General features: G+C 33.8%; 5 protein-coding genes across 5 annotated transcripts in view; 3 read left to right on the plus strand and 2 right to left on the minus strand.

Moving 5' to 3' along the window:
* The first annotated feature begins 1,832 nt into the window (after nt 1-1,832).
* Nucleotides 1,833-3,074, plus strand: LOC140931741 (uncharacterized). Its single transcript, XM_073381492.1, has one exon. The coding sequence runs from the start codon at nt 1,833-1,835 to the stop codon at nt 3,072-3,074; it is 1,242 nt and encodes a 413-aa protein (XP_073237593.1).
* Nucleotides 3,075-5,074: 2,000 nt separating this feature from the next.
* On the plus strand, nt 5,075-5,608 carry LOC140931742 (uncharacterized). Its single transcript, XM_073381493.1, has one exon. It carries the CDS (start codon nt 5,075-5,077, stop codon nt 5,606-5,608), a length of 534 nt encoding a protein of 177 aa, XP_073237594.1.
* Nucleotides 5,609-6,071: 463 nt separating this feature from the next.
* On the plus strand, nt 6,072-8,895 carry LOC140931743 (uncharacterized). Its single transcript, XM_073381494.1, has 2 exons — nt 6,072-6,139; nt 8,409-8,895. The coding sequence occupies exons 1-2, from the start codon at nt 6,072-6,074 to the stop codon at nt 8,893-8,895; spliced, it is 555 nt and encodes a 184-aa protein (XP_073237595.1).
* A 1,247-nt stretch (nt 8,896-10,142) lies between these two features.
* On the minus strand, nt 10,143-12,403 carry LOC140931744 (uncharacterized). Its single transcript, XM_073381495.1, has 2 exons — nt 11,046-12,403; nt 10,143-10,890 (listed from the first exon to the last, which is right to left on the minus strand). Exons 1-2 carry the CDS (start codon nt 12,401-12,403, stop codon nt 10,143-10,145), a joined length of 2,106 nt encoding a protein of 701 aa, XP_073237596.1.
* LOC140931745 (uncharacterized) overlaps nt 12,400-12,500 on the minus strand; it is an 843-nt gene continuing 742 nt past the window's right edge. Inside the window, exon 1 of the mRNA XM_073381496.1 lies at nt 12,400-12,500. This exon is cut by the window's right edge and continues 742 nt beyond it. Coding sequence (XP_073237597.1) covers nt 12,400-12,500 — 101 coding nt within the window.

The following is a 12,500-nucleotide window of genomic DNA, read 5'->3' on the forward strand; positions in this document are numbered from 1 at the left end:
TGGAGTAATCTTGTAAATACTATTGGAAGATTTCATGATATGTTTTATATTGTTAATTAATCTTTTGATTATAGACTTAAATGTCCCTTAATATAAAATTGATTTAAAAGAATAAATCTTTATATTAAAGGACATTATGGCCTACCAATCAAATGATAACGATAACGACAATGATTTTGATAATATTCAAGAAGATCTTGATTATGATCAAATAAAATTAAAACAAGAAGATAAAAGTGTTCAAGATTATTTCGATAAACTTGAATATGACGATTTAAGATTAATGGAAGAGTATGAAAAACAAAGACTTAAAAAAATTATGAAAAATATAACAAAAAACAACAGATAATTAAAAATATAAAAAAATTACAAAAAATTAACGACAAGATGGAAAAAAATATTCCTTTGAAAGAAAGTGAAAAACCAAAAAGGTTAAGAAAAGAAAAGAAAGAAAAGAAGATGATTAAAATTAAAACATTTGAGGAGTATTTTGAGGAATGTATAAAAAATAAAAAGATTCCACCAGATACTCCTTCTTACTTTCGTAAAGCTCTTGAAAGAGCTATTAATGAACATGATCAAGGAATTATAAAAGAAAAATCATCTCTAGAAAATTTTGCTAATAAGTATGTCATTGAAGGTGAACATGGTTTTACACCAATGGAATTTTTTAAAAATAATGCTAAAAAATTAAAAGACTTTTTAAGAAATAATAGGAAAATTAAGTTTAGATAGGTTTTAGTTTGTTTAATGGAAAAACAAATAATTGATTTAAAAAAGGAGTTATTGGAATAGTTGAGGATAAATCATATTTTAATTCTGAGACTCGTATCAATCTTGAATCAACAGATGTAAAAAGATTACTTGCTTTAATTATTAAAAATATTTTAAATAAATTAGAAGAATATCAAAAAAATGGAAGTGGATGGTATTTTAAAGAAATAGTTAGTCTTCAAATACATACTGTTGAATATAATCCAATGAATGGATCATCTTACGTTCCTCTTCCAGATTGGATAAGTAAAAAGAGAGCAATAATTAATATTCAAAACAGAGATGAAAAATGCTTTCTTTGGTGTATACTAAGATATATTTATCCAAGAGATAAAAATGATTCACGATTAACTGATTTGAAAAAGTATGAGTATAGTCTTAACACCAAAGGAATTAATTTTCCAATGAAATTAAAAGACCTATCCAAATTTGAAAAACTTAATCCATCTCTTCCAGGCATAAATGTTTTTTCAGTTAGTGATAACAACAAGTTTTATCCTTTAAGAATGGCGGAAAAAGATTGTCAAAATACAATTGATTTATTTTTATATGAACAAGATGGTAAATCACATTATTCTTTTATAAAAAACTTTAATCGTTTGTTTAGATCGCAAATAACTTCAAGTAAGAATGGTGAAGTATTTATTTGTAAAAAATGTTTTACTCATTACACTAAGAATGAATTATTAGAAGAACATATTTTATACTGTTCAAGCAATGAAACAGTTTCTGTTAAAATGCCACCAAGAAACACAAAATTATGTTTTAATAATTACAACAAACAATTCCCAATTCCTTTTGTTGTTTATGCTGATTTTGAATGTTTTACTAAACCAATGAGTAATTGTTGCCCAAATCCAGAAAATCCTTACTCTTATAATTATCAAAAACATGAACCATCAGGATTTTGCATCTATATCAAAGGATTAAATCCTAACATAAATTTTAAACCTATTATTTATACTAAAAGAAACGAAGATGATAATGTTCCTGAAAAGTTTGTTTCTAAAATAGCATGGATAACAAATAGGTTATACAATGATTACTACTGTCGATCAATGCCTCTTAGATTAACAGCAAAAGAAGAAAAAGAATTTCATAAAGCGGAGTTATGTCATATTTGTAAGAAACAACTTGATGATGATAGAGTTAGAGATCATTGTCATTTTACTGGTCAATACCGTGGAGCTGCTCATAACAGTTGTAACCTGCAATGTCGAAAGCCAATGATTATTCCAGTAATATTTCACAATCTTCAAGGGTATGATGCACATTTGTTTATTAAACAGTTGTCTAAAATACCAGGTGATCTTAATTGTATTCCTTCAACAGAAGAAAAATATATTTCCTTTTCCAAAAAAATTAAAGTTGGTGAGTATCAATCAAGACGCACTGGAGAAACAGTTTCACTTTATTTTGAAATACGATTTATTGACTCATTTAAGTTTCTTCAAACTAGTCTTGCTAATCGTGTTGGAAATTTACAACCAGATGATTTTATTAATACAAAAGAAGTATTTAAAGATCCAAATCTTTTAGCTTTATTAACTCGTAAAGGAGTTTACCCATATGATTACGTTTCTTCAATTGAAAAACTTTCTGAAACACAATTACCTCCGAAAGAAGAGTTTTATTCAAAATTAAATGATGAAGATATAACTGATGCTGATTACCAACACGCAATTAATGTTTGGAATAAATTTAATTGTAAAACTATTTGTGATTATCATGATCTTTACCTAATGACTGATGTACTACTTTTATCAGATGTATTTGAAAACTTTCGAGCAACTTGTTTAAAACATTACAATCTAGATCCAGCACATTATTACACATCTCCTGGTTTGGCAAGGGATGCATGTCTCAAAGAAACAGGACAAGAACTTCAACTATTACATGACTATGACATGTTTATGTTGTTTGAACGTGTTAAACGAGGTGGAATAACTCACATATCAAAGAGATATGCAGTGACAAATAACAAATACATGGTTAATTATGATTCTGATAAACCTTCTACTTATATTCAATATCTCGATGCCAACAATCTCTATGGATGGGCAATGTCACAAGCACTTCCTACTCATGAGTTTAAATGGATGCATGATTTAACAATCGACTCTGTAATTAATATTCTTGAACATCCAAAGAAAAATAAAGGATATATATTTGAAGTTGATTTGGTTTATCCTCATAAACTATGGAAATCACATAATGATTATCCTCTTGCTCCAGAAAAGATAAATGTTGACGGAGTAGAGAAACTAATTAGTCATTTTAAACCAAGATCCAAAATGTAGTACATTATCGAAATCTCAAACAATATCTTGAAATGGGAATGAGACTAACTGATGTCCATAGAGGAATATCATTTTATGAGTCCCCTTGGATGAAACCTTATATTACAAAGAATACAGAACTAAGAAAAACTGCAGGAAACAGCTTTGAGAAAGCCTTTTTTAAACTAATGAATAATTCAGTGTTTGGAAAAACAATAGAAAACATAAGAAAACGACAAAATATAATACTTGTTGATGATCGTAAAAAAGCTGTAAAACTAACAACGAAACCAAACTTTGATCGAGTAACAATATTTGATCGCAAACTTGTTGCAGTTCATATGAAAAAAAACTGAAGTATACCTTAACAAACCAGTTTACGTGGGACAAGCAATACTGGATCTGTGAAAAACACTTATGTTTGATTTTCATTACAATTACATTCGAGATAAGTACAATGACAGGGCTGAGTTGTTGTTTACAGATACTGATTCACTTTTATACCTTATCCATACGGATGATTTTTACAAGGATATGTCTCATGATATTGAAACCAAGTTTGACACATCCGATTATCCACCAGATCATAAATCTGGAATACTAACAGGAGTTAACAAAAAAGTAATTGGGATGTTTAAAGATGAAGTAGCTGGTCGTCAGATTACTCACTTTGTTGGTCTTCGTTCGAAGCTTTATAGTTTTAAGGTTGAAGATGATAAAATTGTTAAGAAGTGTAAAGGAATAAAAAAGAATGTTGTTAAAAAGGGGATAACATTTGATGATTATATCAGATGTTTATTTTCTGGTGAAAAACAGATGAAGTCGATGAAAATTATAAGAAGTGAAAACCATGATATTTACTCAAAGGAAATAAATAAAATTGCTTTAAGTTCAAATGATGATAAGCGCCAACTAATGGAAGACAAAATACACACTTTAGCTCTTAGATGAAATTAAAAAAAATGACTTTAAGTTAATTAACAATAAAATAAATGGCTTACACAAAAGAGCAAATAGAAGAATATACAGAAATATTAAATAACTTTAAAAGACAGGGAGAAGAAAGTAATAATCTTTTTACTTGTTGGAATTGTCAGTGTGATGATTTTTATATTGAGTCAGGTTTTTACATGTGTGAATTATGTGATTCACCTAATGGTCATGCTCTTGGATATTATGATATGAAAGAGTACGATCGATTTCATTATCGTAGAAAGAGTATTTACCAGAGAAAGTACCATTATGAAAATAAAGTAAAAGATATCTCAAAAAGGTTATCATTAACTGATGATGAGGAATACTGTTTATACAATAAACTAATGGAAATAGATGAAGAAACTATTACTAAAATAAATGAACATTTTAATCGCAAAAGAATGATAAGTGTTTTTTACCTAATCAAAAAACTTCTCGAAGAAATGGGTTGTGAAAAATATAAACAGATTGGTCTAAAGCTTTCTAAACAAACATTTGCTAATTATGAAAAGTGGTGGGAATATTATAAAATTGATTTAAAGAAATAAAAGTATTAATTAATAATCATGCTGGAGAAAAGGTTTAATAATGCGAAATTAGGATTTGAAATAACTTCATATATTGATAGTAAACAAAATATTTGGTCTCAACAATTAGCCGATGAACTTCACAGACCAATCACAAGAAACTTTCAAAAGAGACCAGTGGTGACAAACGGGATTGATGATATCTGGGCTGCTGATTTAGTTGAAATGCAAAAGTTTAGTAAGTGGAATAAAGGGATTAAATATTTGTTGATGGTGATAGATGTGTTTAGCAAGTATGGATGGATTAGGGGATTAAAAGACAAGAAAACTGAAACTGTTAGTAAAGCGTTTGATGACATATTTAAATCAAGCAAACGTCTTCCAAAAATGTTGTGGACTGATAAAGGTTCTGAGTTTATCAGAAAACATTTTAAAGAGTTTTTGAAGAGAGAGGGAATCACGCTGTATCACACTGAAAATGAAGAAAAATCTAGTGTTGTTGAGAGATGGAATAAAACAATGAAGATGAGAATGTGGAAAATGTTTACTGTAAATAACAACACTGTTTACTGGGATAAGATAGATAAACTAGTTGATGCTTACAATAATGCTAGGCATTCCAGTGTAAAAATGTCTCCTGTTGAAGCGAGTAAAAAGAAAAATGAGAATAAAGTTTGGGCTAATTTGTATGGTGATTTGATTTACTTTAAACCTGGTAAACCAAAGTTTTCTATTGGAGACAAAGTTAGAATTTCTAAGTATAAAAGGAAGGTATTTGATAAAGGTTACACACCAAACTGGACAGAGGAGTTACTTGTAATTGAGAAAGTTAACCCAACAAAACCTATTACATATAGTATTGTTGATTTGACAGGAGAAGAGATTAAGGGATCTTTTTACGAACAAGAATTACAGAAAGCAAAACAGCAGACATTTAGAATAGAAAAGGTTATCAAACGAGATAACAAAAAGAACATGTCATTAGTAAAATGGAGTGGATATCCTGATAAATTTAACTCATGGGTGAGTTCTAAGGATTTGGTTAATTTTTAATACAAAATTTGTATTAAAAGTAAATCCTAATATTACTCAGTTACTTCTTTATCTGAAATAACTAAATCTTCAATATTTTCCTCAGTATCACTTACTTCACTCGCTTCGCTATCACTTACTTTTAATTTTTCTTCACTTGCTTCATCCTCTTCTTCAATTGTTAACAAAGACTCTCTTGGTTTTAATTCTTTAATATAACACTCGTGTACTTTAAGTTGTAATGATGTAACAGTTTTGCTAATAAATATTCCTTCTATAATCAAAGCCATTTTAACATTACAATACTGGTTAAGATAATTAAAAGGATTAACTTTTTTCTTACCTTTCACGGGAAAAAGTGAAAGAATTTTTTTTAGTTTTTCCGAGTAAATAAGTTTTGTATAAAGAACTGGTGCAGCTGAGGGGTCTCTCTTTGTTTTCTTTTTGCCTTTTTTGTCGGTATATTCAATCTGTTTATAGTATAATGGTTCAGATAAAGAAGAAGCAAGATCAGGTCCATATTCTTCTTCTAAATATTTTTGACAAATTTCTGTAAGTTTGCATAAAAATGTATAAAATTGTTCTTCCTTCAAATCTGGGCTGGAATCTTTTTCCCATAAGCAAACTGGAATGCTATAACCTACTAACTTGTTTGTATTTTGGTCTTTCTTTTCATTTAGTCCAAAAGAAAAAAGAAACGGAGTTTCAATAATAAGACTACCTTTTTTTCCATTTGGATAAACTGTTTCAATAGGAATTTGTTTGTATTTAATTTTCGAATCTTTGATATTATACTCTTTTGCTTCATTAAAAATGATACTTTGCGGATTTAAATCTTGAATACTAGTAAGTTGCATTTTATTAATAATTGTTAAATCTTTAAATCATTATTTAAAAAAAATCAATTTTATTTTTCTGTGAACCCCCTTCCCTTTATAAGAATATAAAAGTTTTATATCATTTTTTTGATACAAAACTAAAGGATATTTAATCACTATCACTATCACTATCACTATCACTATCACTATCAAAATTAATATCGCTATCAATATCACTATAAAGACCATTTTTAAAATATAAAAATTGTTTTAATTCTTCCTTACTATAATAATCATCACTATCACTATCACTATCACTATCTGTATCTTCATAATCAATACTTCCTTTACTTTCTTTACTCTCTGGAAAATTATATGTTTTCTTATATTTAATTACTTCATTGTAAAAACTCAAAGTATCTATTAATTTTCTTAATCCTGGATAATCTTTGTCAACATTTTTTTCATATTTTTTTAAATTTATTTTACTATTATCAACTGGATTAATATCAAGATAACGATCTAAATATTCACTTATTATCATTTCAACACTTTCTATATTAGAAAAAGCTTAAAAATTTATTTCTTCTTCTGATAAATCTTTAAGTACACCAGAATCTAAACCTTCTTTATATTTTTTTATTTGAATATATATTTTATTAATCCATCCGCTTCTTTTTTTTTCAATCTTCCATTTTCAACATCAATAAAATCCAAATCTTTATTTAAATACGAAAATGATTCATCAATACCTAATAAAAAGATACATTCTTTTTTGAAAGACGCGTAATCAGGAAATTTTTTATTTGAGTTGAAATCCTGTACCTTTGGTGTTTCTATTAAATCCTTGTCATTTTGAGTTGAGTTGAAATCCTGTGTGAGTTGAGGCGAGATACCCATTTCCCTTACTACTCTCAAAGTTGTCTGCGATATTTTCGTTCCCGAACGTTTTGAAAGCCTACATTCCTTCACCTGAGTGACAGACTATTCTGTGAATTGGGAAAAAATTACTGTATTCTTATATCACCAGAATAAATGTTCAGTTGTATTAGTAAATAAGACAAGGAATTATATGAATGTGACTGGGAAAAATTATCAAACGACTCTTCTGAACTCACACTACCTGTATCTAGTTTTTCCTCGTCTCCTTTCTTATCGAGAGCAGGTAAGTTTTCGCGTGTTTCAGTCTCAGTCGACTTGTCAGGTGAACAAGTAACTAGAACCTTGTTTCGCCACTCTGCCCCGTTCGCTCACCATGTTGAAAATGATTTCATAACTGTACACAACTGGAATACAAAGCAAGGGAAAAACCTGTTGATTGGCGACTTGTTCCCTCCTTTTATATTCTCACGTATCATTGGCTAAGTGATACTCAGGCCCAGTCGGTCCAGTGTATGAGAAGGACCTGGATACTGATTTACAGGTGTACGATGTGTTTCCCTTCACTCTTGTCCAAAGAAACAGCTTTTATCCTCGATTTTTACCGTATACATGTATGTTTTTATTGTAAATATTATGAGTATACCAAAATTCCCAAATTAAACTCATATTGTGCCCAACATTGGGTTTGAAAATCTCTCTTAAATGCCAACTTATTCCAATTAATACCCGAAGGCCGGAACAGGGGTTTTGCTTTGGGAATTTTTTATAATTTTAACAGATGGATATTTTTTTGTCATAAGTCCCATTGAACTCCCAACTCTGGTACTTAAGTACCCAAAGCTGGGATATTACATTGGTATTTCTTGGCGGTGTCCCAGTATTGGATTAATTTCCTTTTCTCAGTTAAAGAAGCCGCACTAAATTTCCAAACTTGGGTCTTTTATTCCCACCTAGTTCTGAAGTGTAGGTTTCCATGTGTGGAATTTTCTATTAATTCCTATGCATTACCCAAAACTTGTTCTTCAGAATGGCAATTTATTGAAGATTCCCCATTTGGGAATCTGGTATTTTTTCCTGTGTTAACCCCCATGATTAAGCTACAGCTTTTTACTCTTCCATAGTGCCACCTCTTCTTACACAGTTACGTATTCAAACTATGGGGGAATGCATTCCTTCAAGGGTATTGTGGGTGTAGCACTAATTGGTGTTGTTACTTATGTCAGCAAACTTTATCCAGGGTCAATATCTGACAAAGCAATTGTGCGGCAATCAGGATTTTTAAATCACCTTACTGCTGGAGATATGGTGTTAGCAGACAAAGGTTTTGTTATACAGGATCGTGTACGAAATGGTGTTTCTGTGAATATACCACTTTTTTTGAACAATGGCACATTCACTGAGAGTGAAGCAAGGGCAACAAAAGCTATAGCAAAATGCAGAATTGGTGTTGAGAGGGCAAATACTAGGCTTAAAGACTTCAACATTTCAAGTTTTATTCCTTCATATCTATGCTGTCCTGCAGATATCATATTTCAACTCTGTGCATCACTTGTTAATTTGCAGTTTCCACTGATCGAACAGGGGTGTAAAGGATATGAATTTGATTAACGAACTAAATATTTGTTATGGAAGGAGAATTAAGTACTTTGTAAAATACATGTTAATCTGTTTGCATTTGTTTCCTCCAAAAGGAAATAAATCTGCTTTCATTGGTGAATTTACAGATGTATGTAAAATTTCAGCCCAACAACAATTGACTACAATAGAGCAGTACAGCTCCAATTTAACACCATGAAGTGCAAGAACTGTAACAGATGTGCAAATATTTAAAGCAAAGGTTTCTAAAGTTAGGTTGAAGGAACCTGGGGAGCCTTGATGGGTTTTGAAGATCCTGCGAGTTAATTTCTTAATGTTATTGAAGTAAACCTGAGCCCCCACTACCCTTCACCTGAAGGCCCCTCTTTCCAGGATCTCAAGAAATTCTAAAATAACACGCAGTTGGGGAAGAATAAATACCCAAGGGCTCCAGAAGATTTCTGAAAATTATTGTTTGTTAAAATTTATTACATGTAGTAATAGTACTGCAAACCTATAATTGTTCCTCAATAATCTTTGGGAAGAGGTGTTCAAAATAAAATGGGGCGAGCTCTGAAATGTTTTCACTCCAGGCTTCATCCTTTGCTATTTTTAAAACTACTACATCTTTTAGATGTCAACACAACAAATTAGCAAAACTTCTTGCGAGAAGAATGCATCTCCCCTTGCACCTGATGCCAATAGACATGTTCTTCCTTTACAGCATATTGGCTGTAGCGTCCACTCATAGCTACTTGAAACTGTACTTTAATCAGTTGTTCACTTGCTAGTTCGTTTCTAATCTGCACATAACTTGTATTCATTCCATTCACAAATTGCACGTGAAAGAGAAAGATTCGCTGAAATAACAACAACGCGACTATTACAAAGATGATATTGACCGAATAACCGAAAATACTGCATGCTTACAAGTTATTGTGCCTTCTCAATGGAAAGGAAAACTTGTCCTAACGAAACGACAGTATAACTCCATAACAAAACATGTGCTTTTTCGTGGGAAAGAGCGCCCGCGATATTTTGTGTGCGGTCACCGAAGACCACACCATATAACGTTTATTTTCTGTCTCTTACACGCTCCCCCCCGAAAGATGACTGGGGAGTCTTTCTACTTTAGCACAAACTAGTACTGAGCGTACAAAAAACTAGTCGAAACTATCCGATCAGTACAAAGTTCCTCAAAAGTTCCCTCAGTTATCTTAACCTTTCGGAACAATTCAGACACTTCTCGGTGCTCTTCCTACACACATGAACTGGTAGCTTCAAAGAGGTTTTGGCTGCTGTTCCAAGCCACCTAGTAACTGCTCTTCCAATAGACAGAGCTTCCGGACATCTCTGCGGTACGCTCCGTCCGCTTTTCTGACGACAACTTGGCGTACCATGCCTTCGCTATCAGGAAAGGTTTGCTCGACCAAGCCCTTTGGCCACTGACCCCGGGGCAGATTCTTGTCTGCAAGCAACACTAAATCTCCTACTATAAAGTTTGGCTTAGGTTGTAACCACTTCTGGCGTTCTTGGAGCGTTGGCAGATATTCCCTTGTCCACCTCTGCCAAAATTCATTTGCGAGAAGATGAACGTGCTTCCATCTGGCTTTGAATCGATCTGACTCCTCGAATAAATCTGGGGGTGAAGACGGGTTTTGGCGCAACAGAAGGATGTGGTTTGGCGTCAGTGCTTCCAAATCCTTTGGATCATCAGAGACCGGCGTGATTGGCCTGTCATTCAAAATCTTCTCTACTTCAATGAGGAATGTTCTCAGGGTTTCTTCGTCTACGAGGCGTTCTCCCACCATAGAATGAAGGATCCTTCTGATAGACCGTATAAGTCTCTCCCATACGCCGCCTTGGTGACTGGCCGCGGGTGGGTTAAATTTCCACTCAATTCCTCTCCTGGTCAACTTCAACTGAATCTTCTCCTGATCCCACACCTTTAAAGCGTTGACGACGTCCAATTCAGCTCCTCTAAAGTTAGTACCGTTGTCACTATAGATAATACCTGGGGGGCCTCTTCTACCAACGAAGCACAAAACGGCATTGATAAAACTGTCGGTGGAGAGGTTGTTAACTAACTCTATGTGAACTGCTCGATATCTTAAGCAAGTGAAGATGCAGCCGTAACGTTTGTTCAGAGAAGGGTCTCTCCTTGATCTTGTGTTTAATCCAACCCAACTGCAGCAAATGGATATACGAGCCTGTGACTGTCCGAAGACACTCTAACAACTGGAAGTGGTGCTGTCACTTGTTCTCCTAACTTGGCGTTCTGACGTTTGCACACATGGCACTTGCCAAGAACTTGCTTTATTGTGGAAACTGCATTCACGATCCAATAGCGCTGCCTAATTTCGGCCAGAACTTGATAGGTTCTTACGTGTCCATTCAAGTGATGATAGTGGCGAATTATCAACTCAGACACGGGGTGCTTTGCTGGCAGTATCATCGGGTGCTTGGCATCATATGGCAAACTCGAGTGATTCAATCTTCCGCCGACACGTATGATTCCTTCATCTTCGAATGGCTTAAGTCTGGCTAGTCTGCCTTTGATGACTGTTTCACTTTTCTCATCAGCAAATGACTGTTCCTGGACAAACTTCACAATTTTCTTCTCCGCTTTGTCCACGTCATGGATCGATAAGGTTTTAGGACTATACTTCACACTTCTATCTTTGTCGTTCTGGCACTGGGACTGCATCGGTCTGTTGAAGGCTCTACATAACCACCCAACTATTCTTCTCAGTCGATCCCACGACGAATATCGTTGGAACAAAATGCTCCAGAAATCCGCATGAACTGTGGATGCTCCAACGGTGGCTTTCTCCTTTTTCACTTCTTCGTCTGTATCTAGGAGGTCTCCCAATTCCTCTGGAGGCTGCGGGGGCCAATCTTCAACTTCTCTCCACAAGAATTCTGGACCACGGCGCCACCTTTCCAGTTTTCCAGTCTCCGAGGCCTTGATCCCTCGGGAAGCGTAATCCGCAGGATTGAGCTCTGATCGTACATGCCGCCACTGCCCTGGATCTGATTCTTGACGTATGACAGCTACCCGGTTTGCGACGAAGGTTACAAATCTTCGTACTTCATTGGCAATGTACTTGAGAACTATCATAGAGTCAGTCCAGTAAGTCACACTGTTAATCTTCAGTCTTCCTTCTAACTCTCTCATTATGACCTTGTTGACTTTCGTTGGTAGAGTAGCCGCTGTCAACTCCAGCTTTGGTACTGTTACAGCAGTTTTCAAGGGTTTCACGCGAGACTTCCCCATTACGAAACAGCAATGAATTTGCCCCTGACTGTTAACAAGACGTAAATAAGAGGCTGTCCCATAACCATGCTCTTGGGATGGGTCGGCGAAATGATGAAGCTCTACATGTTTCACTTCACCGAAGTCCTTTGGCTTAAAACATCGAGGAATACTGAATCCTTGCAAGCTCATAAGCCCTTCTCTCCAACTCTTCCAACGTTCACACAATTCTCTTGGGAGCTTCTCATTCCAATCCAACTTTAGTTTGCACAATTCCTGATTCATTTCTCTTCCAGGTAAGAGTAGGGGGCTGGTGAATCCGAGCGGGTCATACACCGTTGCAATAGATGATAAGACACCTTGTCACTCACAACAAAGTCAA

Source organism: Porites lutea, chromosome 3, assembly GCF_958299795.1.
Source record: "Porites lutea chromosome 3, jaPorLute2.1, whole genome shotgun sequence".
In the NCBI taxonomy this organism is placed as follows: Eukaryota; Metazoa; Cnidaria; class Anthozoa; order Scleractinia; family Poritidae; genus Porites; species Porites lutea.

Coding starts and splice junctions, on each gene's coding strand:
- LOC140931743 (XM_073381494.1), top strand. CDS start 6,072: ATGGTTCAGATAAAGAAGAAGCAAGATCAGGTCCATATTCTTCTTCTA. Junction 6,140..8,408: donor AATATTTTTGACAAATTTCT/GTAAGTTTGCAT, acceptor ACTCTTCCATAG/TGCCACCTCTTCTTACACAG.
- LOC140931744 (XM_073381495.1), bottom strand. CDS start 12,403: ATGAATCAGGAATTGTGCAAACTAAAGTTGGATTGGAATGAGAAGCTC. Junction 10,891..11,045: donor TATCCATTTGCTGCAGTTGG/GTTGGATTAAAC, acceptor CTTCGTTGGTAG/AAGAGGCCCCCCAGGTATTA.
- LOC140931741 (XM_073381492.1), top strand. CDS start 1,833: ATGCCTCTTAGATTAACAGCAAAAGAAGAAAAAGAATTTCATAAAGCG.
- LOC140931742 (XM_073381493.1), top strand. CDS start 5,075: ATGAAGATGAGAATGTGGAAAATGTTTACTGTAAATAACAACACTGTT.